At 41.6% G+C, this 27723-nt stretch overlaps 1 protein-coding gene across 7 annotated transcripts in view; it reads right to left on the reverse strand.

Moving 5' to 3' along the window:
• Positions 1-27723, reverse strand: part of pign (phosphatidylinositol glycan anchor biosynthesis, class N) — a 125843-nt gene that overhangs the window by 80028 nt on the left and 18092 nt on the right. For all 7 annotated transcript variants that reach the window (XR_005942665.1, XM_041184935.1, XM_041184938.1 and 4 more), the window contains 6 exons: positions 19099-19205; positions 18118-18242; positions 12526-12656; positions 10922-11038; positions 9020-9060; positions 6400-6459 (listed from right to left, as the gene is read on the reverse strand). Coding sequence is in view for 6 of the 7 variants with exons in the window: in XM_041184935.1 (XP_041040869.1) it covers positions 6400-6459; positions 9020-9060; positions 10922-11038; positions 12526-12656; positions 18118-18242; positions 19099-19205 (581 nt within the window). In the remaining variant the exon portion in view is untranslated. The remainder of the gene's footprint in view (positions 1-6399; positions 6460-9019; positions 9061-10921; positions 11039-12525; positions 12657-18117; positions 18243-19098; positions 19206-27723) is intronic.

Consider the following 27723-nt stretch of genomic DNA (forward strand, 5'->3'; position numbering starts at 1 on the left):
AATTCGATGGGATGATTTTGATCAATGTCTACCAAATTCCTTTCAGTTCTTGCTGATAACACGAGGTGGTCTTCCAGCACTTTCAGTATTTATTTCACTGGTTGAGCACTTGCCTTTCAATGTCTCTAACAGTGAGTTTCCCCTTTGCCTCTTGACAGGGGTTTTCAGAGAGAGAGCAGGTTTATGGAGATATGCAGAGAAAAAACCAGCTTGCTATTACTGCGGAATTACTGGAATCTTCCACACACAGGAGAAAGAGGTTTCAGATCTTGTTCCTTTCAACCTAGAAGCTATTCTGCTGCACTGCCCTCACACAAAAACCTGGTCTCCTGGTCAGGAGCCAATTAAAATGTTATTGCCAGGCAGCTCCCTTGGTCCAGGACTCCATTCTGGCACCATCCTGTCTTTCATGGCACAGTCTGTTCCAGGACTGCAGCATTGTATATATCTCTCATTCTGTTCCAGTGGACATGTCTTTCAAACTGCAGCCATTGTAATTTTAACATACAGTCCAATAGAAATAAAAAGATTTGTTCCTTACAATTGGGTCATGGTGAATTTATAGTGTGGCTGAATTGCAACTGATCAAAAATAACAGAAGTTCTTTCCGGTAGCATTAACAAACAAAGAAATGCAGTTGATGTTGATAATCCAGCTTAAGTTAAATAATTTGAAAATAAGCCTTACAATTTTGTCCTTCATGAGATAAAGATGTGTAGTTTCCTAATTTGGAACAGGCTCGATGGACCAGCTGGTCTCTTCCTGCCTGTTAATTTTGTCTAATCGTTAATTTCATATAAACTTAATTTGGCACATTCATACATAATTATTACACTGCTTCCCCTCAAAAGTCATTTTAATTCTTTGAATGGCAGCACCCTCTACATGCTGAGGGAGCAAATTGAGGTTTATAAAATGGAAAATAAGTCACTAATGGACTATTTATGACTTTTCTTTCTTTTCAATGCAGCACCATCTAAAGGCTGATGATACGTTTTTCCCCTTTGGCATCAAGCATTGATAGCATTGCTTGAATGAATGCTGCCAGTGCACCACTTTACTCTATGGTGGGATTCCATAAAGACAGACCAGTTAACACCAATGAGGGAGCTGACCAAAGCATAATATTCTGTAATGGTTAAATCTTAACTAGCCCTAATAACAGCAAGGATTGGAGTTCTACTGAAAGAATGATCTGGTTTTGCAGTATGGTCCAAAATGACATTTATCAAAGCAAAATACTGAGGACACTTATCAAATTGATTGGTTTTTGCAAGCCACCAGACCTCATGATATAAGAGCTGGCCTAATGCCACCAAACCCTTCCTTGGACCTGCTCCTTAGTGAGGACACAGGCACACAGATGCTCCTGGTCCCAGTTGAGAGCTCTAATCATGTTTAGAAGGGCTTTATGCCACTCTTCAAGTGGCAGCCAAAACATTCTACATGGCTAATAGCTGTACAGAAAGTCTTATTAAATTATGTACACCAAGAGCCTTCAACATCAAGGTTATAGCAAGTAATCATTACAAACAAGAAAATGCTGTGGTGCACTGGATTGCCAACAGCTGGAAAGTTGCGCATGTGAAACAGAAAAGGAAGGTTCCTATGTACAGCATATGAGGTCACATGCATAAAATCTTAACATAAAAATATAAACTATACTATATTTTCTGAGTGTTTGACATTATTAAGAAGGGTTTTCCTCGTGAATCTGAAAATGACATAGGGATAATGCTGCTATCATTGGTTCTTATAGCAGTTTTTGACATTTTGGATGCCTGGAGAATAATCAGGAGTGAACAGGCTGGATATTATTTTCTAAGGGAACAATGACTATACTGTGATTAAAGTTGATATTAGGTTGAGGGGAAAAGAGGGTCCGAAACCAAGGTTTTAAATTGAAGGTGGCAAACTTTGAAGGGATGAAAGATAAATGGACCACAGTAAACTGGGCAGAACTGTTAATGGGTAAATCCACAGAAAGAGGTGGGGAAAAAAACTTGCATTTCTAATATGCCATTCAGGATCTCAAAATATTCCAAAGTACTTTGCAGCCAATTAAGAACTTTTTGAAATATAGTCACTGTTGTAATGTAGAAAATGCAGCAGCCAATATGTGTGCAGTGAATGCCCACAATAGCGATGTGGTATTGATCAGGTTATCTCTTTTTGTGATGTTGAGTGAAGGATAAATATTGGCCAGAACACTGGGATAACTCCCTTGCTCTTCTTCAAAACGGTGCCTTGGAATATTTTACATTCACCTGAGAAGGCAGCCGAGGTCTTATTTTAAGATCTCATCTGACAGTGTCAGCCTAGATTTTTGTGCTCAAGTCCTGGAATGGGACTTGGAACCCACAACCTTTCTGACTTAAGAGGTGAGAGTGCTACCAATGGAGTCACAGCTGGCACCAAAGTATTAAAAAAAGAATTAGGTACTATACAAAACCAGTATGCACCTTAAGAGGCAAAAACTCCACTTGTGTGGTTAAGAAACCATGGTCAACAAAATGAAGTAAAGGGTAGTATCAAGCTAATAGAAGACTTGCATAAATGAAGAAAAAGCAGAAATCTGGAGAACTGGAGGAGCTGTAAAAAGCAACAAAAGGATGCAAAGGAAGTAAAGAAAGTAATAGCTGGATGCAAAAAGGGAATATGAAAGAAAACATGCAAGAGGACCAAAGCTAATAGCAAATATTCTTATGAATAGTTTGAGGAAAAGACTAGAAAAGGAGAATGCGAGTTCAGTGTACAATTTTTCACAGTGGAAAGAGGGCAAAATATCAGCAGTACAAAGGAACTTAAAATTAAGTCAAGGGGAGGAACTTAGTGGATCTAATGCAAGTTAAAACAAAAAAGAGATAATGGAAAAAAATAACTTGACTCAAGACCTTTGGATCAGATAAAGTGTAATTATTCATTATTAAGAAAGGAGAAAGAAATTGGCTAACTACAGGTCCATTAGGTTAGCCAGTTGTTCCAGTACATTTCCAGTAAGTTGCTCCAGCACAGCAACCTGGCAATGTGGAAAATTGCCTAAGTATGTCCTGTACACTAAAAGCAGGACAAATCCACCCCATCAGTCTACTCTTGATCATCAGTAACGTGGTAGAAGGATTCATCAGCAGTGCTATCAAGTGGCACTTGCTTTGAAATAACCTGCTCAGTGACGCTCAGTTCCTGACCTCATTACAACCTTGGTTCAAACATGGACAAAAGTTTGGAACTCTAGAGATGAGGCGAGAGTGACTGCCCTTGACATCAGAGAAGCATTTGACCGAGTGTGGCATGTGGCATCAAGGAGTCCCAGCAAAGCTGGAGTCAAAGGGAATCAGGGGGAAAACTCTCCTCTGGTTGGAGTCATACCTAGCACAAAGGAAGATGGTTGTGGTTGTTGAAGGTCAGTCATCTTAGTTCCAGGACATCACTGCAGGAGTTCCTCAGGGTAGTGTCCTTGGCCTAACCATCTTCAGCTGCTTTACCAATGATCTTCCTTCCATCAGAAGGTCAGAAGTGGGGATGTTCACTGATGATGGCAGAATGTTTTGCGGCTCCTCAGGTACTGAAGCAGTTCATGTCAAAATGCAACAAGACCTGGACAATATCCAGGCTTCGGCTGACAAGTAACAAGCCACAATCATGTCACACAAGTGCTAGGCAATGACCATCTTCAACAAGAGAGAATCTAACCATTGTCCCTTGACCTTCAATGGCATTACCATCGCTGAATCCCCCACTATCAACATTCTGGTGGCTACCATTGACCAGAAACTGAACTGAACTAGCCATATAAATACTGTGACTACAAGAATGGATAAGAGGCTATAAATTCTGCTGCAAGTAACTCACCTCCTGACTCCCCAAAAGCCTGTCCGCCATCTACAAGGCACAAGTCAGGAGTATGATGGAATACTCTCCACTTGCTTGATGAGTGCAGCTCCAACAACACACAAGATGGACACCATTCAGGACAAAGCAGCCCCCTTGATTAGTGCCACATCCACAGACATTCACTCCCTCCACCACCAATGTGGTGGTGTGAACCATCTACAAAATGCACTGCAGCAACTCACCAAGGCTCCTTTGACAGCACCTTCTAAACCCATGACCATTACCATCTAGCAGGACAAGGGCAGCAGATACATGGGAAAACCACCATCTGCAAGTCCCCTTCCAAGCTACACACCATCCTGATTTGGAAATATATTGTCGTTCCTTCACCATCGCTGGGTCAAAATCCTGGAACTCCCTCCCTAGCAGCACTGTGGGTGTACCAATGCCACATGGACTGCGGCGGTTCAAGGTGGCAGCTCACCACCACCTTCTCAAGGGCAATTAGGAATGGGCAATAAATGCTGGCCCAGCCAGCGATGCCCACATTCCATGAATGAATAATTTTATAAAAACCTCAATTGTGGCTAAATTACATTAACTTATCAGGGAACATATCAGGTAACCAAAAAGAAGCAGCATGGATCTGCAATATGTAGATCATGTCTGACTGATCCAGTTGAATCATTTGAAGAGGCCACTAGCATGGAAGTGGAATGCCTATGGTTTTTGTTCAAAAGATTTTGATATGGTCCCAGGAAAAGGTATTAGCCATAATGAAAGTGCATGGAATTGAAGGTAATCTTGTGACATGGTTTGATAACTGGTTGGGAAAGGTGGAGATTTGGGATAAAGGCTGTTTTCTGATTAGCTAGTGGTGTTTCCAAGAACCTATACTAGGGCTTTAGCTTTTCACTATGCATATTAATGACTTGGATGTAGCAATGGAGATTGTATATCCAAGTTTGCAGACAACACCATGTTCAGGAGCACAGTAAGTTGTGCCACTGAAAACAGGAACTTACGAAACGACATAGAGTAGCAACATGAGTTGGCAAATGGAGCTCAAAATTGGGAGGTAACAAGTCATCCACTTACAATCTGAGAAACACAAGTCAGGATATTTTCTTAATGATGAGAAACTGTGGAGCAGCAAAACTATTTGGATATTCATGTGCATAAAAGCTGGTGCACAAATATAAAAAGTAATTTAGAAAGGCTAACAGGATGCCAGTTTTTATCTCAGTACAAAAGTGAGGAAGTTGTCATGCCTGGTTCCTTCCACTATGTCAAAGGCAAATTTCCATCACATAGCTGATGAGGAAATTATGCAAAGATTTGGGTTGGAAGGAGTTATTTAGAGGTTGAGTATGATGCCAAAGTCTTATATATCCAGGGTGTGGTGCCTATATTTGTTGCTAATTTTGCAGAAAAGCTGTTCTGCTGAAGACAGCTGATGAGGAAATCCTGATAAATGGCAGGAGAAGTGCTAAAAAGAATTACCTAAAGGCTGAGTAATAGACCACAGGCTTATTATGTATTTAGAGTTTATCCTTGTTGAATAGGTTGCGGAAAGGCAAGTAGTTGTTATGGAGTTTTGTAGAATACAGTGCAGGTACGCACCTGGGGCACTGGCATCTTTTCTCTTTGCGGGTGCTAACAAAGCATTAAATTATCTTTTCTCTTTACAAAAGATGCTGACAGACATGCTATGTATTTTCCAGCATTTTCTGGAGGTGTTTTCTCCTGATTTCCAGAACTTGAACAAATAAAAAAGGGAGAAATTGTAAGATGAATGGTGTGGTTATCATGCTAGTCAAGACAAATTCCTCTCACCTGCTGTTTGCTTACCAAGGGCTCAAGCTTACGTTTTTGTCTTGTGATCAACTAGTGACTATCCGTTTGGGCAGGGGTGGGGGGGGTGCAGAAAGGGGCAGAGTTGTGTCCAGGATGAACATGCAAACATATGAATAAAGAGCAGTAGGCCATTCAGCCCCTCGAGCCTGCTCTGCCATTGAAGATCATGGCTGATCTGATAGCAACCTGAAATCTGCATCCCACCTACTGCCGATAACCTATCACCCCTTTGCTTAACCAAGAACCTAGCCACCTCTGCCTTAAAAATATTCAAAGACTCTCCTTTTCAGGAAGAGAGTTCCAATGATATACGACCCTCTGAGTGAAAACATTTCACTCTGATGAAATGAAAGATTGGGGGCAATGGCAGATTGGAAGCAATCTAAAGAATTAAATTTAGCATGAGACCCAGAACATTGCTTGTAACATGACATTATTCTGTCTCCTGAAATCACATGCTAGAGAATTGGACACCTGAGGTTGCACACCTGATTTCTTGCCTTGCATCAGCTATCAGCAAGGTTCTGGACTACTGACAGAGCCTCACAGAAATCACCCCTAATTATCACGAAAATACAAAAGCAAATCACAGTCACCCCTAATTAGCACGAAAATACAAAAGCAAATCACGGAAGTTTCTCATTTATTAGCAAGTCTAATTATGTATTGGCTAACTCCAAAAAAGTAAATCACAAAATATTAGCCTACCACAGAATTTAGAGGGAAGGGGACTCCAATTAGAGCAGCCATCAGTGGAGCTATATCAGCCTGTGCATCGCAAAATAGAAACAATTAATTGCAACATTTCATGGTGAGCAGAAATAATAAAGTAACAAACTCCCATACTTATTTTGAATCCAGCATTAAAAAGATTCTGTTAAACAATTATTTCTAATTGAAGTTGATATCACCATTCAGAAACAAATTAGGTGATGAAAATTAACAGATCATTACTGTTTCCCAACCTGTCAATCAAGGGAATAAGCAGAGATCTGTTTGGAATCCTTTGTTGATATCACTATTAATTAATCATTAGCTGCATGGTGTCCATCTACTTTTCTTCCAAGCTTGGCCTAAATAGCCAAGTGGTTATGGTACTGGGTTTATAACCCCAAGATCAAGAGTTCAAATCTCACAATGGCAAACTATGAAACAATGTAACTTCATCTGAAACAGATGGAAACGTGTTTGTACTCAAAAGAGTTACTTTTCTTCCCTTCGTCAGGGAGTATTTTTCACTTCAGTGGTGCCCCATCTTTGATTAGAGCAACTCATGTGGGCATTTATGAATCTTCAGCCAAATGGTGGGTGTAAAATCCAGTACCAGGCAATCTATGTACCTAGCAAAAAGTCCAGAAGCAGCATCTACGCTGAGCTCATGGTACCTGTTTGCCAACTGCTCTTCACTAAGGAATGACAAATAAAGCCGGCGATGACGGTGCCTTGGATAGGGACTAAAAATTATGTCCAGAAGAGGAGATAAAGGGAAAATTATAAATATTGTTAACCATTCAAGCTCTAATATATAATAGAGATCAGTATTATGAAATATTGTATTTATATATTAGAGATTTACTTGTTAAACACTCCAAAAAACTCACATTTTGAGAAAATAACTACTAAGCAGTTTCCAATAAAATGAGAGTTGCTGTGAGGTAATGTAGCACAAATATCATGATCACAATTTAATATTTAAATGTTATTCACAGCTTTTCTGTTCAAGGTGCACGGTACTCTTGTTCATTCATAGAATCATCAAATAATAGAGCACAGGAGGAGATTATTTGGCCCATTATACCTATGCTAGCTCTTTGAAAGAACTATCCAATTAGTACCACTCCTCCGCTCTTCCTCTATACCCTTGCAATTTTTTTCCCCTCCAAGTATTTATTCAGTTCTGGTTTGAACATTATTATTGAATCAGGATTGCATTTCAGATCACAACAACTTACTGCGCAAAAAAAGATGTTTATTTTTATCATGTCACCTCTGGTCTTTTTGCCAAGCAACTTAAATCGGTGTCCTCTGTTTACCAACCATTCTGCTACTGGAAACAGTTTCTTCTTATTTGCTGTATAAAAACCCTTTAAGATTTTGAACACCTCTACTGAATCACCCCTCAACCTACTCTGCTTTAAAGGGGAACAACTCCAGTCTCTCCACATAACTGAAGTCCCTCATCCCCAGTATCATTCTAGTAAATCACTTCTGCACCCTCTCTAAATTAAAAAAAAACCCTCCAAGAATGAATAATTCAGGAAGTGAAGTTAAAATGGCAATCTGCAATTTTGTTTGATTTGTCTGGGAGTGCGGTATATGGAAACCACGCAAAACCCAGGCACATTAAAATGTTTCGGGATTTATGAGCTTAGGAATAAGCGAGCTAGGTCAGTATTTAATTATTATGGCTCTCTATTTTAGGAAACGATAACTCTAAAAGGAGCAAAAATACCATAAGTTTAGCTTGTGGCGTCTTTATCATAATCATATTGTTTGATTTTTAATCACTCCACCTTTGGTGGCTGTGGTTCATCTGCCTAGGTCCTTAGGTCTGGAATTCCCTCCCTAAATCCTTCTGTCTCTATGTCTCTTTCCTCCTTTAAGACACTCCTTAAAACAGATCTCATTGACCAAGCTTTTGGTCATCTGACCTAAAATCTCTTTATGTAGCTTAGTGTCAAGTTTTGCTTTATAATTCCCCTGTGAAGTGCCTTGGGATGTTTTATTAGGTTAGATGTGCTATGTAAAGACATGTTGTTGCCATTGTTGATGCTCCTTCTGAAAGATCAGAGCTCAGTCCTGTTTCATATCAAAAGAGACTCTGGTGAAGGTTTTCAGCATTGTTGGGCATGAGAGAAGGATGAGTCAGGCTGAGCTCATGCTCACTTGGCCTCCACACAACATGCTGGCATGTTGGAAACTCCTACTGAAAGCAGGCAAGGAGTGCATTTAATATTCTAATGGAATTCAACTAAATGGTAACGAACACGCCTGATTCACAACAGAAATGTGACAGGCATCCATCCCATCCCTATAAAAATAATTATTCCAGGTTGTCAGGATGCACACTAACAGGAAATTAGCATTTAGGGACAAGGTGGGAAAGTGAGGTGGAGGTAAAATATCAGCCATGATTTTATTGAATGACAGAGTAGGCAAGAGGGGCTGAATGACCTGGTCCTGCTCCCCTTTCTTATGTTAAAGAGTTGATATCTTTGCACTTTGGATTTTTGGAGCCCAAAAGATAAGAATATTCTTGGTGCCGTTTTTTTTTTTGCGGTGATATTCAGAATATAATGTTAAACCCTGAACAAGTTAAGGATTTTACCTGATTTACATCTAATCTCTTCCAGTCATTTAGTTTCCATTCTGAAAGAAATAGCAAAGCAAAATTTTAGAAGTACAGGGACAATCATCTTTGATTTCTCCCCAACCCCAACCACCTCTTGCCCCCTGCATCCTCAAACGTTAGCACACCTCTGGTGAGTGAAGTTGGAACCTGCCTCAGGAACAGACTTGACTGCACCTCCTCCTGTTCATTTCCACCTTGAACCTGAATATCCCGAGTGACTGCCAGCAAGTCAGTGACTGTGTATGATGTGGACAGAATAATGAGATGTCATGTGAGACTGTAGTTCCATCATTTTGCCCTCCCCAGTTTGAATTACAAGATCAGTGATGAATAGAACAGTCCAGCGGAGGCAACATTTCTATCGTATTTGTACAGAGATTGCCTTGCTTTTCTGATGCAAGAAAGCCATTCACAACTCCAGCAAGCATGTATGAGCCCCACAACCTCTCAAAGGGAAAGTTCTCTTGGGCAACTGCCTCTGGATCATTCCCTGTATCCAGTTTTCCTTGGTGAGGAGGAGCAGGAGGTGCAGAGGGACCTGGGAAGAGTCCCGCTGCATAGGAGGCAAGTCAGTCGGCGATGTGTAATTCAACCGAGGTTTCATCCACTATGCAATTCTTTCTCCAACTTTTGAGGAGCAATGTACCAGGAGGCAGAGTTTCCCCCAAGGAAACACTACATGACTTGTGTAGGATCTTCAAACTGCAATTTAGGTCACCATCTTGCACTCCAACAACACTGGCAACCAATGGCAATGACAATGTATACAATGGACTCATTCCGGTCACATTCTGGTCACTTTGCAACATCTCGCTGGGCATGATGCATCAAGCATGCTATCAATGCCTCGTTCACTGGTGCTGATTTGTACATTTTTGTTTTCCCCTGACACAGTGGGTCAAGGGGAGAGGACATAGGGTCTGCAGCACAGAGACAGGCTATTTGGCCCAACTGCTTCTTTTCAGTTTTTAGGCTCCACACCAGCCTACTTCCACTTTACTTCATCTAACTCTATCAGCATAATCTTCAATTCCTTTCTCCTTCATGTACTTACCTAACTTCCCATTAAACACATCAATGCTATTTGCCTCAACTACTCTTCACGACAGAGAGTTTTATATCCTAATCATTCTCCAGGGAAGGGGTTTCTCCTGAATTTTTTATTGGATTTATTAGTGACTACCTCATATTTATGGCCCCCGAGTTCTGCTCTCCCTTGTAAGTGGCTATATGTTCTTTAAATCTTCCAAATCAAACCCTTGCAGAGTTTCAAGTCCTCTGGTCTCCATCAGCCTTCTCTTTTCCGGAGAAAAGAACACCAGCCTGTTCAGGCTTTCCTGAGAAGCATATGCTCTCAGTTCCAGTATCATCTTTGTGAATCCTTCTCATGCTGTCTTTGTATCCTTTCTATAATGTGGAGATCAGAACTGAGCACAGTACTCCATCACATCACTAGCTCCTATAACAGAGGTTATCAGTTCAGATAAGGAATGAAGTACTCAGATTTTCAGATTTTTAGCTTTATCACTGTAGAATTAACCCTATGAAACTAAACCCCTAAAATATTCCCAAATTTAACATTTCATACACTTCCACCTTGTTTCTCCCAATAAAAAGAAATATTGTAGTTTTTACACCATTTTTCCACAGGAAGGATTTGAGGAGAATAAAAAGCATTTCTACATTAATGCTCGGTTTTTAAAAAGCATAACACATTCAGAATAGTTTAACACATTACTATGGTGACTACACTTAAAAAGAGTAATTGAATGACTGTAAAGTGCCTTGGGATGTCTTGGAGTCATGAAAGGGATTAAATAAATGTCAGTCTTTCTTTTAAAAAGTGCCCTGACTTTTAAACACCAACATGAAATATACCCTGCAGGAAATCATCCTGAAACTGTTGGTTTGAGCTAACCAGCGGTCCATTTACTCCAGCTCCCCAGGCAACCAAGGGTGTGAGGGTTTCTGAAGGGTGGCCTGCACCATGTGAACCTGTATCAGCAAAGAAATTTAGGGATTAGGCATAAATCTGATGTGCCAAGATACACAGCTATTAACAGGTGTAGACCAAAATATAAAGACACTGAGGAAATTTGGTCTTCTGCATTTTTACACACGCAATCAAAGCATTGTTTTTTCCAGACTGTCAATTTGTTTCTCCCACACAGGCTTTGTTCAGCAGCTGAGCAAAATGGTTAATTTATGGAGAAATCTCTCTGGTGATAGTCAAGCCAATTTTTATCTTGCTGCCTCCCATCTGCAAACGAGGCAGCTGCAGGATGAAAATTGGAATGTTACCACTTAAGATGTGCTTGTTGTGATTTTTAGGGTGGAGCTCGATTTGGGCAGCTATTGTTCCCACCAGAAAACAAGTAAGAGCCTAATAAATTGATAGGGGTAAATGGATGACCAACACCGCTTTCATCTCAAGTCACCTTACCAGCACCATTTCCTCAACCCACTCACAAACCATGGATTTGCACAGGTCAAGAACCCTCCCCCTTCATCTTCATGACTGTCAGGTCTGTGCCACTTCAGGCCGAATCTCTGCTTCAGGTGCCACTTAGTGCAATTTCCTTAGCTGGTAATATGAGTTTCCTGGATATTTTTTCCCCCCTGCTAGGAAGAACACTTTGCCCATTAGTTAGTGCAACTTCCTTAACCTTTAGGGTGTGTTTGTTTATGCCACAACTACAGAGGCTGCACTTCCTGCAGCTGCAATTGCAATGCCTCTGATGTCACTTTCAGTGATGTTCCAGGCAGTTGCTGGCATCAAAGGTGGCGGAGACCGAACTCAGCCAGGAAACTCAGCTTTCACTGTTCCTCTCCTGAGCCCTCATCTGCTTGCCGCCCCTCCCCTGAGCCCTCAGCACCTCCCGCTCCTCACCAGGGCCTGCTTGCTGCCCCACATTCTCCCAAGCCTCATCACCCCGCTTGCTCGAGGGCCAGTGAGCAGGAGGTGGCGAGAACTTGGGGGGAGGTGACAAGTGGGAGGTGGCGAGGACTCAGGAGGCAGCAAGAAGGCAGCCAGCAGAGAAGGACAATGGGCCACAACAATGATGTCAGCAGTAGGAGGAACCGCAAATGCGCCAGCAGATGGTGGGGGTGTCGAGTGGACATGCGCAACTGTTCCTGTTCAGCGGCAAAAGTTATAGTGTATGCTTTAGAAAGATACTCGCCATTCCCCAGTAAACACATTGGTGCAGCTCCATCTCATGGTGGATGTAATCTACTGCATTAAGAATTCAGATAAACAATAGCAGATCTGCTGAACATCAGCAGACTGATGGTCACATAACGTTAGGTGATAAGTGACAGCGTTCAGAGTGTAACATAACATCACACTCCCAGTGTCATCTAGATGTGCACTATCCTTGGAAAACTGACACCATCTGACTTTTATTTGTTACATAATAGAAAAATAGATATCAATGGGCTGTAATCTAAACCCTATTGTCCAGAAACATCAATGCTCTTACCCCACTCTGTCATCCCATGGTCAGAAGTGTAGATGAAGGCAGTCTTCTTATCATTTCTGTAGAAGTCTTCAATGACAGATACAACTTCCTGAATGCCTTTATCCACTGTGTGGATATTTTCCTTGTACTCACTGTATAATAATGTTCAGAATCAATAACTAGAAAAGCAAATTTACAGATGACTTCTGTAAATTACAGTAAAAGACTTGAATTTACATAGCACCTTTCACAACCTCAGGATGTTCCAAAGCATTTTACTGCCAATGTAGTACTTTTGAAGTGTAGTCACTATTATAATGTAGGAAACATTTGCACACAGCAAGCTCTTAAAAACAGCAATATTAAAATGACCAGATAATGTTTTTGGGATGTTGATTGAGGGATAAATCAACAAGGACACTGGGGAGAATTCCCCTGTTTTCTTCAAAATAGTGCCATGGGATCTTTCACGTCCCCCTGAAAGGACAGGTGGGACCTCAGTTTGACATGTCAGCTAAAAGGCAGCATCTCTGACAGTGCAGCACTCTCTCAGTACTGCACTGGAGTGCCAGCCTAGATTTTAGTGCTTCAATCTGGGAATGGGACTTGAACCCACAGCCTTCTGACTCAAGAGGCAAGTGGGCTACCAATTAAGCCAGGGCTAAGTATTGAATTGCTGGTCCTTTACCAGTACATTCCAGCTAATTATAAACCCAGAAATACAAATTAAAAATCTAGTGTTACATAAATCACCACAAAGCTATGATATTCTGTAAACTACAGAACAGCAGGTGCTATTCGCGGAGCTCAAATGTGAGTACAGGAATTGGATGATTTATCAGCCAATCAGTACGAGGAGACGGGAATGGTGCTGAACATTGTGCAGTCATCAGTGAACAGCCCCACTTCTGAACTTGTGATGGAGGGAAAGTTATTGATGAATCAGCTGAAGATAGCTGGACCTAGGACATTATCAGAAACTCCTGCTGCAATGTTCCAGGGCTCCCATATCTAGGCTTTCAATTGCACGCGAGCCACAAGATTTATTTAAAAACTCATAGGCATTGCATGTTTCATTAATTTGGCTGGGATTACTTATTACAATGAAGTAAGAAGGTTGCCTCTGTAAAAAATCTCTTAGATATGTAGCAACAGAAATACTTTATCTAATGCTATAAAGGAAGGCTATCTTGTGATGCAGTGGTAGCAGCCCTACCTCTGGGCCAGAAACTCCAGGTTCAAGTCCCACTTCAGGACTTGATAGCCATGGAAGGCACATGCATAAATTGGCCAAACAGATTGATGATCAGCCTGTAAATCCTTCCAATAAGCCTGATGGCAGGTGATAAAGAGCAGGAGAGTTTCTTAGTACTGCAGAAGACAACAGCAAACCACTGCAGTAGTTTGCCAAGCATAATCATGGATCAATCCAGTTGAAAGTCCATGGTTCTCTTAAGGCATGGTACCAGGAGGAGGAATGCTATAAAAGTCTACTGGATTAATGAGCTATGAAAAAGGAAATGATGATACCATTGTATCTTAACAATAAAAAATATAAATGAGATAGTCACTAACAAATCCCATAGGGAATTCAGAAGAAACTTCATACCTGGAGAGTGATTAAAAAGTGGAATTTGCTACCTCAAGTACCTTCTTTGCTGTTAAGCACTTTGGGGCTGCATTTCTCGACCTGTAGTCGAAAAAGATGCATCTTCTCTTCCTTATTACGAACACTAGAAACAATGTGGATTAAACCTTGTTGGCACTGCATTCCCTCAGTGGGAAAGCTAAAACTGGAGATTGTAATGTGCTTAAGGTCAGAAAGAATTTAAAAATGACTTTCTTAAAATGTCTGTTCAACACTTCAGCCTTGCAATGAGTACCTAGGCTCTTTATGCTCAAGTGTTGGCCTTATTTCAGACTAGGAAAGAGTGAAGATAATGAGTACAACTGCACAAAAATCCTGCTAAAAAGTGCAATTTGCATGGCAGAAGTATTCCAGTTAGTTGAGAAATGGTAACAATGTTGGACTTGACACACTAATTAGAATGACAGACTAGCTCGAAAGCTACTCTGCTTCTCAACAGACTGTTCACCATCAGGTAATAAGCTTACGACTGATCTTGTTTCAGGAGCACACGGGATTGTGACAGGATTTATCCTCATTTAGCACCCAATTGTCAGCAGAAAACACATTTGCTCACAAATAGGCGAGGGGCCAAAGGCAGCCTGTCTTACTCATCACAAGGGAGCACTTATTAATTTCCCATGACAACATATGCCCATGAAATACATTTAAAAATCACCATAGAAATATAACGACATGAAACTTAACCTCACTACATCCATCACTCCACATTTAAAAAGTAATCTAGTCCCAATAACGTAATGGGCTTAAACAAAAATAAGACTTGTAAAATTTTATCATGTATTATGTAGATTTTTAGGTGACCGAGCGGGAGCTGGCAGCTTACATAAAAGAGTTGCATGGCACACACCCCTTGGTCTCTCTTGATCTGTACTCTTTTTCTAGAGTTTTGCTGCTCGCAGGTTGCACTAGTTACATCCAAGACCTGAATAATGCTATATGCCAAGTTTTAGATCAATTGCAAGCAGCAGGAAAAGGGTGATGAAAGGAATTTCAACAATATGCTTTTTGTTGCAGAGTTCCACATGCCGCTATAACAGAAAGTTATTCTAAAGTAGAACATGTTTGAGGCATCTTCTCGAGCCAATGTAAACAAAAGGATATTAGGATACCTTTATCTTCCATCTCTGCATGGTAGTCAATACTTCAGTAATTATTTTTAACAATACAAAATATATGTTCACAGCACAGAAAAGGGCTATTCGGCCCTGGAAGTTCATGCCAGCATTTATACTCCACACAAGCGTTCACCCACCCCTCTTCATCCAACTCCATCAATATATCCTTCTATCCCTTTCTCCCTCATGTGCTAATCCAGCTTCCCTTCAATGAGTCAATACTATTCGTCTGAACTACTTGTGGTATCAAGTTCCACAATCTAAAAATACTCTGGGTGAAATGAAGAGGGTTCTCCTGAATTCCCGATCGGAATTACTGGACTATCTTACAATTATGGGCTCTAGTTCTGGTTTCACTTGCAAGTGGTAACATCTTCTCTGCATTTACCCTATCAAACCCTTTCACAATTCTGAAGGCCTCCATCAGGTCGCCCTTCAGTCTTTTCTTTTCTAGAGGAAAGAGCCTCAAATCACAGTAGTGTTTCGTAAACTCAGCCATTTTCTGACATGTAAATCCTTCAAACTCGAGCAGGAATACTTTTGGATAGGTTATGCACCCAATTTCAACAGCATCACTTTACATCTGGGCTGCTAGATGCAATGTGCTGTGAGCATGGTAGTTCAGGGCAGGCTGTTTTTGCGTTTCATTGTATCGGCATTCACCCAAGCAGGCACCAGGGGCCTCAATTTAACATCTTATCTATAAAGTGGTATCAAAGAGGCCAGTGGAACGTAAATATAATGTAGGTATTCCCACTTATTCTCACCTTAGCTTGACCCTTCATTTAAGATATCATTCTGGATAATGGTCACCAGACTTTCGTCAAGGCAAGTAGGTCTTTCCTACGTAAAAGCATAAAGTGCTGGAAAAACTCAGCTGATCTGGCTGCATTTGTGGAGAGAGAAACGGAGTTAACGTCAGAGTCCAATATGACTCTTCTTCAATCTTTCCCAAGGTGGGACCACTCACTGGCTGGATAACTTTGTTTCACCCAGCGCTGATATTATGACCTTGCTTGTAAATTCTATCCTTCTTGCTGTGAGGCCCAGCATTCCATCAACCTCTGATCTCTGGCGGAATTCTCTTGAGGAGGGGACAGAGATGGCGGATGGGATGTACAATGGACTTTCATAAAGCTTTTGACAAGGTACTACGTAGGAAACTGTTGGAAAAGATTAAGGGGTATGGAATTAGGGGGAAGATTTCAGAAAGCCCGGATAGAAGGGAAGAAAATTCTCAAGCAGTTTCTCGAAAAGATTGCAAATGGGCAGCAGTCTCCACAGGGATCCGTTCTGGGGCATCTGTTCGCTGTACACATCAATGATTTGCAGACAAGGCTTTAGGTAACGGTGGCCAAATCTGCTGCTGATACCAAAATAGGAAGCATAGATAGTAGTTCTGAGAATCTCAGAAAACCGCAGTGGGGCTAGCAATAGTGGAATGATGAAAATGGCCATAAAAATGGCAGACGGAATTCAACTTCAGTAGGTGTGAAGCGGTGCATTTTGGTAAAAAGAAATGTCACAATTATACTTTGGCAGAAAGTTGAATGATTTGAGGGTTTGAGTTCATAAGAGTACTATTGTAATGTTAGACGCTGCACACTAGGAAGAATGTTGAAGTAATAATCAGCACAGATTTAGTAGGAAGCTGTCTGGTCTGAGGAAATACAAATACGAGAAAAAGAAACAGGAACTGATTTTGTTAGAGAGGAGATTACAGGGCAATTTGATAACCACTTTTAAAATTATGAAGGGATGGGATGGGGTAGATGCACATAGACTGTTTCCATACATTGAGGAGGTCTAGAATGAGGAGATAAGATTAATTGCAATAGGACAGAGTGTAAACTTTTTATTTCTTTTCTGAAGGGTATCGAGGTCACGGAATGTCAGTTTTAGTGGTTGAAGCACAGACCATGATTTGAGAATAGACAGGGTAGGTGATTGAAGGAAAAGGTGATAGTGATTCAGGAACTGCGCAGGCACATGGAATTAGGACTTTTGTTAAAATGCTAACATGGACTGTTTCCATGTAAACTTCTAAGTCATTCTACATAACCTTCTGCACCTGTGGGTTAGCTTTTACTAACTTCCCCGCAGACCCTTAACTTATTTTATCTGTTGAACTGTAATCCAAACATACCAACAGTGACCTTGTGTTAGACTGCATTTGCCATCATTTTACCCATTCTCCTTATCAAAGTTCCTTTTTAATATTTTCTGCTCCTTCCTTGATCATATGCCCTCCACTGCTATCAACTACAAACATTAATATCGCTCCCAAATTTCAGACACTTTCATGTGGAATGAAATTTCCCATTTATACCGTGAGGTTGTGTCTAATTTATCTTGCAATCCCTCGTGTGGAACTGTATTAAATGCCTAATGGGGTGCAGACAGGAAAGTTGATTTGAGGCAACAATCAGATCTTATCGAATGGTGGAGTAGGCTCGAGGGGTCAAATGGCCTACTCCTGCTCCTAATTTTGTCTTCTTGTGTGCCTTCTGAAAATCCACATCTACAACATCCTTTAACCTTACTTTATCCATCTATTCAGTGACTGTCAAAATGAAAATGGTCTTTTAGGCTGGCTGGACATACCTTTCACCATACCAAGGGAACTTTCCAAATACTCACTGAGGGATTCTAGCAATTTTCCCACTGCTGATTTTAAATTCACTGGCACGCAGTCCTGACTTTGTCTGTGTCTCAGTTTTTGAATGATGATTTAACATTTACTGCCTTTCAACTATCCCTGAAGCTAGTAAACCTTGGGAGATGGAAAAGGCAAGACCAAAGCGCAGGAAAATAATATACAAGTTGAAAAGGATAAGGGAGAATTACCTTGACATTGGTCTGTGAGCATGTCCATTGGTGTCCAACCCAAGTAAATGCAGGAAATAAACAACCTGATCTGCGCTCATTTTATTTGAGAGTGTTTTATTACTTTTGGCAAATTCAAAAAAGTCCTGTTGAAAAAAAAACAAGGATTAATTTACGCAGCCAAATATAGTAATGTTCCTTCTACTGTGGCCCCACATATCTCAGCCCCAACTTCAAAAAAGAGCACCCCCCACTACAGCAATTTATCCCATTTCCACAGCTCATGTGTGATTGACAATTATTGTCAAATCAGGGGCGGTTTTGTACAGTAGGTCCATGCTATCCAGGAATTAAAATTAAGAACACTCAAACCTAGTTTACGTAGGATCCTCACAGTGAGTAAACAAAGGGAGATTTTCATTCCATCTGTCCAGGCAAGCTTTCAACTCATGTCCCAGAAGTGAAAGATCAGTGTCCTACCCACTGCACCAATCACTCCCACAAAACTCCAGTCCTCCACCACAAGAGGCATTTCTTACACCGTATCACCCCCTAAAGTTAGGTCAGCAATATTTTTATCAATATTACCTGTGCCATCTATGTTTCAAAGGCATCAGGATCAGATTTTAAATAGCTACTGAAAAATACAAAAGCATCGAGAGCACCAGCAAAATAAAAAAGGCCTTCTTTCAACAACAATAACTTGTATTTATATAGCACCTTTAATGTCATAAAACATCCCACGGCATTTCACAGGAGGGCTATCAAAAATTATCTGGTACTGAGCCACATGAAGAGATACTAAGGATGATGACCAAAAGCTTGGTGAATCAGGTAGGTTTTAAAGGAGCATCTTAAAGGAGAAGAGGGAGGTGGAGAAGCAGAGAGGTTTATGGAGGGGATTCCAGAGCTAAGTGCCTTGAAAACATCTCCTGAAAAGACATAAGCATTTCCCATTTAGTGTCAGTAAGTCTCCAATCAGGTGAAGCACATTTCAGATACCTTTACTTCACTAAACACCCAAGTGTCCAGCTTTGATGCATCCTGAGCAGCAAAATCCTCCTTCTCAGCTGGGTACATGTGGGTATAAACATGGTTGCCGCTGGCACCTGTGTCAGATAAGAATTTTGACAACTTAAGTCAGAATGATTTTAATAGCCAAAAACAGATACTTTGTACACTGGAGTATGCACATCCTGATCAAACAATTAATTATAATGCTTAATGGAGCCATGGACTCATGTAACAAAAATTCTGACTTATACTTCAGTTAAGTTCCAACAGTAAAATGAATCTTGCTGTAAAGCATTAGTGCATGCAATTGGCTTGTCTTAGTCCTTAGTAAAACAATATCCATAGCAATCATCAAAATCCATTTTCCACATTTCCATTGATTGTATATTCCTGGGTTTTATGGCACAGTGAACTTGCGGAAAACAATTCCTCTCCCCCACCCCCCTCCTCCCACCCAACAACCAAAGTTGAGGGAAAAGGATCTCAGGAATACACATTGTTTACTATTTTAAAAATCTGCTCAAGAGTTACATACCTATCAAATCTATGGTTTCACAGTGTGTTGAATGATGCCATGATACATAAGATCATAGGAAATAGGAGCAGGAGTAGGCCATTTGGCCTGTTGACCCTGCTCTGTTATTCAAGAAGATCACGGCTGATCTGATTGTGGCCTGAGCTCCAGTTTCCTGTCCGCCCCCCCACAACCCTTGGCTCCCTTGTCAATCAAAAATCTGTCTAGCTCAGTCTTGAATATGTTCAATGACCCAGCCTTCCTGCCCTCTGGGGAACAGAATTCCAAAAAATAATGACCCTCTAAGAGAAGAAATTCCTCCTCATCTCCATCTAAAAGGGAGAACACTTATTTTTAAACTGAGCCTCCAAGTTCTAGATTCCCCATGAGGGGAAATATCCTCTCAACATCTACCCTGACAAGCCTGAAGTCTGAATCTTATATGTTTCAATAATATCACCTCTCATTCTTTTAAACTCCAATGAGTATAGACCCAAGTTTTCCTTGTAAGAGAGGAGGAGGAGCCAATGGCGTAGTGGTATTGTCACTGGACTAGTAATCCAGAGACCCAGAATAATGCTCTGATAACACAGAGTTCAAATCCCACCATAGCAGAATTTGGAAAAAAATCTGGAATTAAAACCATTGTCAATTATTGTAAAAACCCATCTGTTTCACTAATGTCCAAATAAGCAATGTGGTTGACTTGACTCAGAAATGGCCTAGCAAGCCACAAGCCACTCAATTGTATCAAACTATCAAAAAAGTAATAACCAGACACTGGAAATGGTAAACTCAACCCTGCAACGTCCTCCTTACTAACATCTGGGGGCTAGTGCCAAAATTGGGAGAGACGTCTCACAGATTAGTGAAGCAAAAGCCCGACATAGTAATCCTCATGGAATCATACCTTACCGATAATATCCCAGACAATACCATCACCAGCAGAGGTGGCAGCACAGTGGTTTACCAGGAGGGAGTTGCCCTAGGAGTCACCAACATCGAATCTGGGCCACATAAGGTCTCACAGAATCAGGCCAAACATTGACAAGGAAACCTCCTGCTGATTAGCATGTACCACTGATGAATTAGTGCACCTCCATGTTGAACATCATTTGGAAGAAGCACTGAGGGTGGCAAGGGTGCAGAATATACTCTGGGTGGGGGACTTCAATGTCCATCACCATGCATGGTTTGGTAGCGCCGCTACTGACTGAGCTGGCCAAGTCCTAAAGAACATAGCTGCTAGGCTATGTCTGTGGCAGGTGATGAGGGAACCAACAAGAGGGGAAAATCATGACCTCATCCTCACCAACCAGCCTGCTGCAGATGCATCTGTCCATGACAGTATTGGTAGGAATGACAACTGCACAGTCATGTGGAGACAAAGTGCTGCCTTCACAATGAAGATGCCCTGCATCTTGCTGTCTGGCATACCATCATGCTAAGTGGGATAGATCTCAAACATATCTAGCAACTCAAGACTGTGCATCCATGAGGCGCTGTGGGCCATCAGCAGGAGCAGAATTGTAACCTCATGGCACGGCATATCCCCCATCCTACCATTACAATCAAGCCAGGGGACTAACTCCAGTTCAACGAAGAATGCAGGAGGGCATGCCAGGAGCAGCACCAAGCATAGCTAAAAATGAGGTGTCAGTCTGGTGAAGCTATAAACACAGGACTACTTGCATAACAAGCAGCAAGTGACAGACACAGCTAGGCAATCCCACAACCAAAAGGATCAGATCTAAGTCCTGCCACATCCTGTCATGAATGGTGGTGGACAATTAAACAACTCACTGGAGGAAGAGGCTCCATAAATATCCCCATCCTCAATGATGGGGAAGCCCAGCACATCAGTGCAAAAGATAAGGCTGAAGCATTTGCTACAATCTTCAGTCTTCAGGACTAATGCTGGAATATTGTCAGGGCCAAAAGCCCTTGCGGTATCCAGTGCCTTCAGCCGTTTCTTGGTATCACCTGGAGTAAGTTGTATTGGCTGAAGACTGGCATCTATGATGCTGGGGGCCTCCAGAGGAGGCCGAGGTGGATCATCCACTCAGCGCTTCTGGCTGAAGATTGTAGTAAGTACTTCAGCCTTATCTTTTGCACTAATGTGCTGGGCTCCCCCATCATTGAGGATGGGGGTATTTGTGGAGCCTCCTCCTCCAGTGAGATGTTTAATTGTCTATCATTATTCACGACTGGATGTGGCAAGACTGCAGAGCTTATATCTAATCTGTTGGTTGTGGGATCACTTAGCTCTCTCTATTGCATGCTGCTTACGCTGTTTGGCAACCAAGTAGTCCTGAGGTGTAGCTTCACCAGGTTGACACTTCATTTTTGGGTATGCCTGGTGCTGTTCCTGGCATGCCTTCCTGCACTCTTCATTGAACAAAGGTTGATCCCCTGGCTTGGTGGTAATGGTAGAGTGGGGGTTATGCCGGGAGGGCGTGGGTTATCAGGTTACAGATTGTGGTTGAGTACAATTCTGCTGCTGCTGATGACCCACAGCACCTCATGGATGCCCAGTATTGAGTTCTTAGATCTGTTCAAAATCTATCCCACTTAGCACAGTGATAGTGCCACACAACACGATGGAGGGTATCTCCAATGTGAAGACGGGACTTTGTCTCCACAACAACTGTGCAGTGGTCACTCCTACCGATACTGTCATGGACAGATGCATCTGTGGCAGGCAGGTTGGTGAGGATGAGGTCAAGTATGCTTTCTCTCTTGTTGTTTCCTCACCACCTGCTGCAGACCCAGTCTAGCTGCTATGTCCTTCAGGACTCGGCCAGCTCAGTCAGTAGTGGTGCTACCAAACCACTCTTGGTGATGGACATTGAAGTCCCCCAGCCAGAGTACATTCTGCGCCCTTGCCATCCTCAGTGCTTCCTCCATGTGGTGTTCAACATGGAGGAGCACTGACTCATCAGCTGAAGGAGTGGGGTGGTACATGGTAATCAGCAGGAGGTTTCCTTGCCCATGTTTGACCTGATGCCATGAGACTTCATGAAGTCCAGAGTCAATATTGAGGATTCCTAGGGCAACTCCCTCCCAACTGTATACCACTGTTCAGCCACCTCTGCTGGGTCTGTCCTGTCGATTGAACAGGACATACCCATGGATGGCGATGGTGGTGCCTAGGACATTATCTGCAAAGTATGAATCCATGAGCATGACTATGTTGCTTGACTAGTCTGTGAAAACTCTCCCAAATTTAATACAAGCCCCCAGATGTTATTTAAGACAACTTTGTAGGGTTGACAGGGCTGAGTTTACCGTTGTCACTTCCAGTGCCTCAGTCAATCTGGTCCGTCTGGTTTCATTCCTTATAGACTTTGTAGTGATTTGATACAACTGAGTGGCTTGCTAGGCCATTTCAGAGGGTATTTAGGAGTCAACCACATTGCTGTGGGTCTGGAGTCACATGTAGGCTTGACCATGTCAGGACAGCAGATTTCTATCTCTTAAGGACATTAGTGAACCAGATGGGTTTTACAGATCCCTCAGTACCACAGCAATCTGCAGTCTCTCTCCATTTAAATAATATTCTGCCTTTTCATTCTTCCTGCCAAAGAGGACAACTTCATATTTTCCACATGATACTCCATCTGCCAAATTTTTGCCCACCCACTTAACCTATCTATATCCATTGCAGATTCTTTGTGTCCTCCTCACAACTTGTATTCCTACTTGTTTTTGTATAATCAGCAAGTATGGCTACAATACAGCCGGTCCCTTCATTCAGCTCAATAATATAGATCACACATTACATTAGCATGTTAATAAAGATCATGAAAATAATCTTCTGAACCTGATTTTTGGCAGGAAATGAAAACTGTTTGGATTTTTTTTAAGGGATCTTCTTTAAGTAGAGCTGTGAGAGCCATATTCACAGCATATTCTAAGAAATGCCAGTCTTTGAATATTAGTTTGATATGTGGGTATGCAGATGAGATTTACTAGAATGCTACCAGGGATGAAAGTCTTCAGTTACAGGGAGCAATGGGAATAACTGAAGTTGTTCTCCCTAGGGCAGAGAAGGTTAAGGGGAGATTTAATAGAGCTGTTCAAAATCTTGAAGGGTTTCAATAAAGTAAATAATAAGAAACAGTTTCCAGCAGCAGAAGGTTTGGCAATCACTGGACACAGATTTAAGGTAATTGGCAGAATAACTAGGGGTGACATGAGGAAAAAAACTATGTGGTAAATTGTGGTGATCTGGAATGCACTGTCTGAAAGATTGGTAGAAACAATAGCAGCTGCCAAAAGGGAATTAGCCAAGTACTTGAAAAAGAAGCATTTGCAGGGCTAGGGGGAAACAGCAGAGGTGTGAGACTTATTGGATGCTCTTTCAAAGAGCTGGCATGAGCAGATTGGGCCAAATGACTTTCTGCTATGCTGCATCATTCTATGATTTTCTGTACAAGACAGTGCAGTGAAAGTGTTCCCATAATGACAGTCCTCTGAAGACTCACGTTCATCAACAAATGACCATTTCAGGTCACACATCAAAGCCATATTCACTCACAAACATACCCCAGCAACAACATATGAACATACAAAATAGGAGCAGAAGGGGAAGCAATAGCGTAGTGGTCTTGTCGCTGGGCTAGTAATCCAGAGACCCAGGGTAATACTCTGGGAATCCGGGTTTGAAAGCCACCACTGGCTGATGATGGATTTGAATTCAATAGAAAATCTGGAATTAAAAGTCTAATGATGGCCAGGAAACCATTGTTGATTGTCGTAAAAACCCATCTGGTTCACTAATGCCCTTTAAGGAAGGAAATCTGCGGTCCTTACCAGGTCTGGCCTACATGTGACCTACAGGTCCACAGCAATGTGGCTGACTCTTAACTGCCCTCTGAACAAGGGCAATTAGGGATGGGCAATAAATGTTGGCCTGGCCAGCGATGCCCACATCCCATGAATGAATAAAAAATCCTTTGGCCATTTGGCCTACCTTTTATTAAGATCATGGCTGATCAGCTTGTGTTTCGAATTCTACATTTCCCTCTACCCCCAATAGCCTTCAATTCCCTTGCCTAACAAGAATCTATCTATCCCCACCTTAAAAATATTCAATGACCCCACTTCCACCATCTTCTGAGGCAGTTCCAAAGTTACACAATCCTCTGAGAGAAAAGAATTTCTCCTCATCTCTCTCCTGAAAGGACAATCCCTAATTTTAAAACAGCGCCCCCTAGTTCAGGACTCACCCAAAAGAGGAAAGATCCTTTCCATGTCCACCTTGTCAATACCGTTCAGGATCTTCAATCAAGATCCAATCATGTCACTCCTCACTCTCCTAAACTCCAGTGGAAACAAGTCTGTTTAACCTTTCCTCATTAGACAACCCGATCATTCCGGGAATCAATCTAGTAAACCTCCTTCGAACTGCCTCCAACTCAATTAGATCCTTCCTTAAATAAGGAGACCAAAACTGCACACAATATTTGAGATGTGGTCTCACCAATACCCTGTAGAACTTAAGCATAAAATCCTTACTTTTATGTGCAATTCCTCTCGTAATCAAGGATAGCATGATATTAGCCTTCTTAATTACTTTCTGTACCTGCATTCTAACTTTTTGTGACTTATGCACCAGAACACCTAGATCCCACTGCACCTCGGAATTCTGCAACCATTCTCAATTTAAGTAATACTCTTTTTTTTAATTCTTCCTGACAAGTTGAACAACTTCACGTTTTCCTTCATTATACTGCCAGATTTTTGCCACTCGCTCAACCTATTTATACCCGTATGCAAACTCCTTATGTCCTCTTCACAACATACATGCCTAACTATCTTTATGTCATCAGCAAATTTAGCTATCATGCCTTCATTCCCCTCATCCAAGTCATTGATATAAATTGTAAAAGTTGAGGCCCCAGCACAGACCCCTATGGGACTCTACTCTCACATTCTGCCAATCAGATTGACACATTTATGCATACTCTGTTTTCTGCCAGCCAATCTTCTACCCATGCTAATATATTACCCCCACACCATGAGCTTTTATTTTTCTGGAAATCCAAGTGCAGCACATCTACAGGCTCCCCTTTATCAACAGCACATTACTCCATCAAAGAACTCTAATAAATTTAAACATTATTTCCCTTTCACAAAACCATGCTGACTCTTCCCGATTACTTGGAGTTTCTCCAAGTGCCTAGTTATAACCTCCTTAACGATTGATTCTAACACCTTTCTCATGACAGAGACATCAAGTTAACCGGGCTACAGTTTCCTGTTTTCTGCCTCCCTCCCTTCTTGAATAGAAGGATTATATTTGCTACTTTCCAGTCTGATGGAACCCATTCAGAATATAAGGAATTTTGGAAAATTAACATCAATGCATCTACTACCTCATTAGCTACCTCTTTTAAGACCCTTGGATGAAGTCCATCAGGACCCAGGGACTTGTCAACCTGCAGCTCCATCAGTTTGCTCAGTACCGCTTCCCTCGTAATTGCAATTTCATGAAGTTCCTCTCTCCCTTCCACCTCCTGATATACAGCTATTACTGGAATGCTTTTTGTATGTATTTATTATCCCTCCACCACGGTGTCAGTTAAGATGCTGGAGCCATGACAATGAGCTGTATTCCAAATTTAGAAAAACAATCTTGAAGTTAAGTGGCAGTCTGATGGTAAATCTCACAAAAAGTGGTGTTCGCAACTGTACAAATAATTGTCGATCGTGTGTATCCTTTTTGAGTCCCTTACTTGTGTCTTTGAGTTTTACAAATGTTCTATTTTTTTAAAAAAAGAATTTTTATGGTATATTGAAGTGAATACTTTGTAGTAGGAATTAGTGCCCTTTCTTGTGTTTCTTCCCCCTAATATTTAAGTGTTTTTTCAATAAAAGAATACTTTCACCTTCTGTCTATTAAAATACCCAGTTACAGCACGAGAATCAATGCTAGCTTGTTGCCAGAAAGTGCCAGGATAGCAGCTCTAGTCATAATCATGCAAAAGCAGCAGACAAGATTAAATATTCCCCAGGACGGCCTTCTACTTTCCACCCTCCATAAGCATGAGCTCATCGAAAACTCTGCTGACCGTATCCTAACTTGTACCATGACCACTCACCCAAACCCTTTTGCTCATTAATCTACATGGGGAGACTATAACTAAGGGACACACTTTAAGCATAAGAGGTCTTCCTTTTAAGACGGAGATGTTGAGAATTATTTTTCTCTCTGAGAGTCGTAAGTATGTTGAATTCTCTTCCCCAGAGAACAGCGGAGGCTGGGTCATCTAATATATTCAAGGCTGAGTTAGATAGATTTTTAATAGCCAAGGGGTCAAGGGTTATAGGGAACAGAGCAAAAAATGGAGGTGAGACCACAACCACATCAACCATGATTTTATCGAATGACAGAGGAGGCTTGAAGGGCCAAAGGACCTACTCCTGCTCCCAAGTCCTAAGTTCCTACATTAGTTGCCGATCCCACAACATTTCAATTTTAAAATTCTTATCTTTGTTTTCAAACCTTCCCATGGCCTCACCTCTCCCTACATCTGTAACCTCCTCCAGTCTAGCAACCATCCAAGATATCTGCGCTCTGCCAATTCCGGCCTCTTGCACTTCCTCAATTTCACTGCTCCTTCACTGGTGGCCATGCCTTCAGCTACTTGGGCCCTAAGCTCTCTAATTCCCTCCTTAAACCTCTCCACCTCTCTTGGCTTCTTTAAGACACTCCTTTGGAAATTGCAGAAGCACTAGTGACAATCTTCCAGTCTTCCTTAGACACAGGGGTGATGTCAGTGGACTGGAGAATTGCGAATGTTATACCCTTGTTCAAAAAGGGGTGCAAGGAAAAAGCCAGCAACTACAGGTCAGTCAGTTTGACTTCAGTGGTAGGCAAACTTCTGGAAACTATAGTTCAGAACAAAATCAATAGTCACTTAGACAAGAGCAGGATAATTAAAGAAAGCCAGCATGAATTAATTAAGGGAAAATCACGTTTAACTAACTTGCTGGCGTTTTCTGAGTAGGTAACAGAGAAGGTTGATAAGGGCAATGCTGTTGATGTGGTGTACATGGATTATCGAAAGGTATCTGATGCAGTGCCACCCAGC

This window comes from Carcharodon carcharias, chromosome 3 (genome assembly GCF_017639515.1).
Source record: "Carcharodon carcharias isolate sCarCar2 chromosome 3, sCarCar2.pri, whole genome shotgun sequence".
Taxonomy (NCBI): Eukaryota; Metazoa; Chordata; class Chondrichthyes; order Lamniformes; family Lamnidae; genus Carcharodon; species Carcharodon carcharias.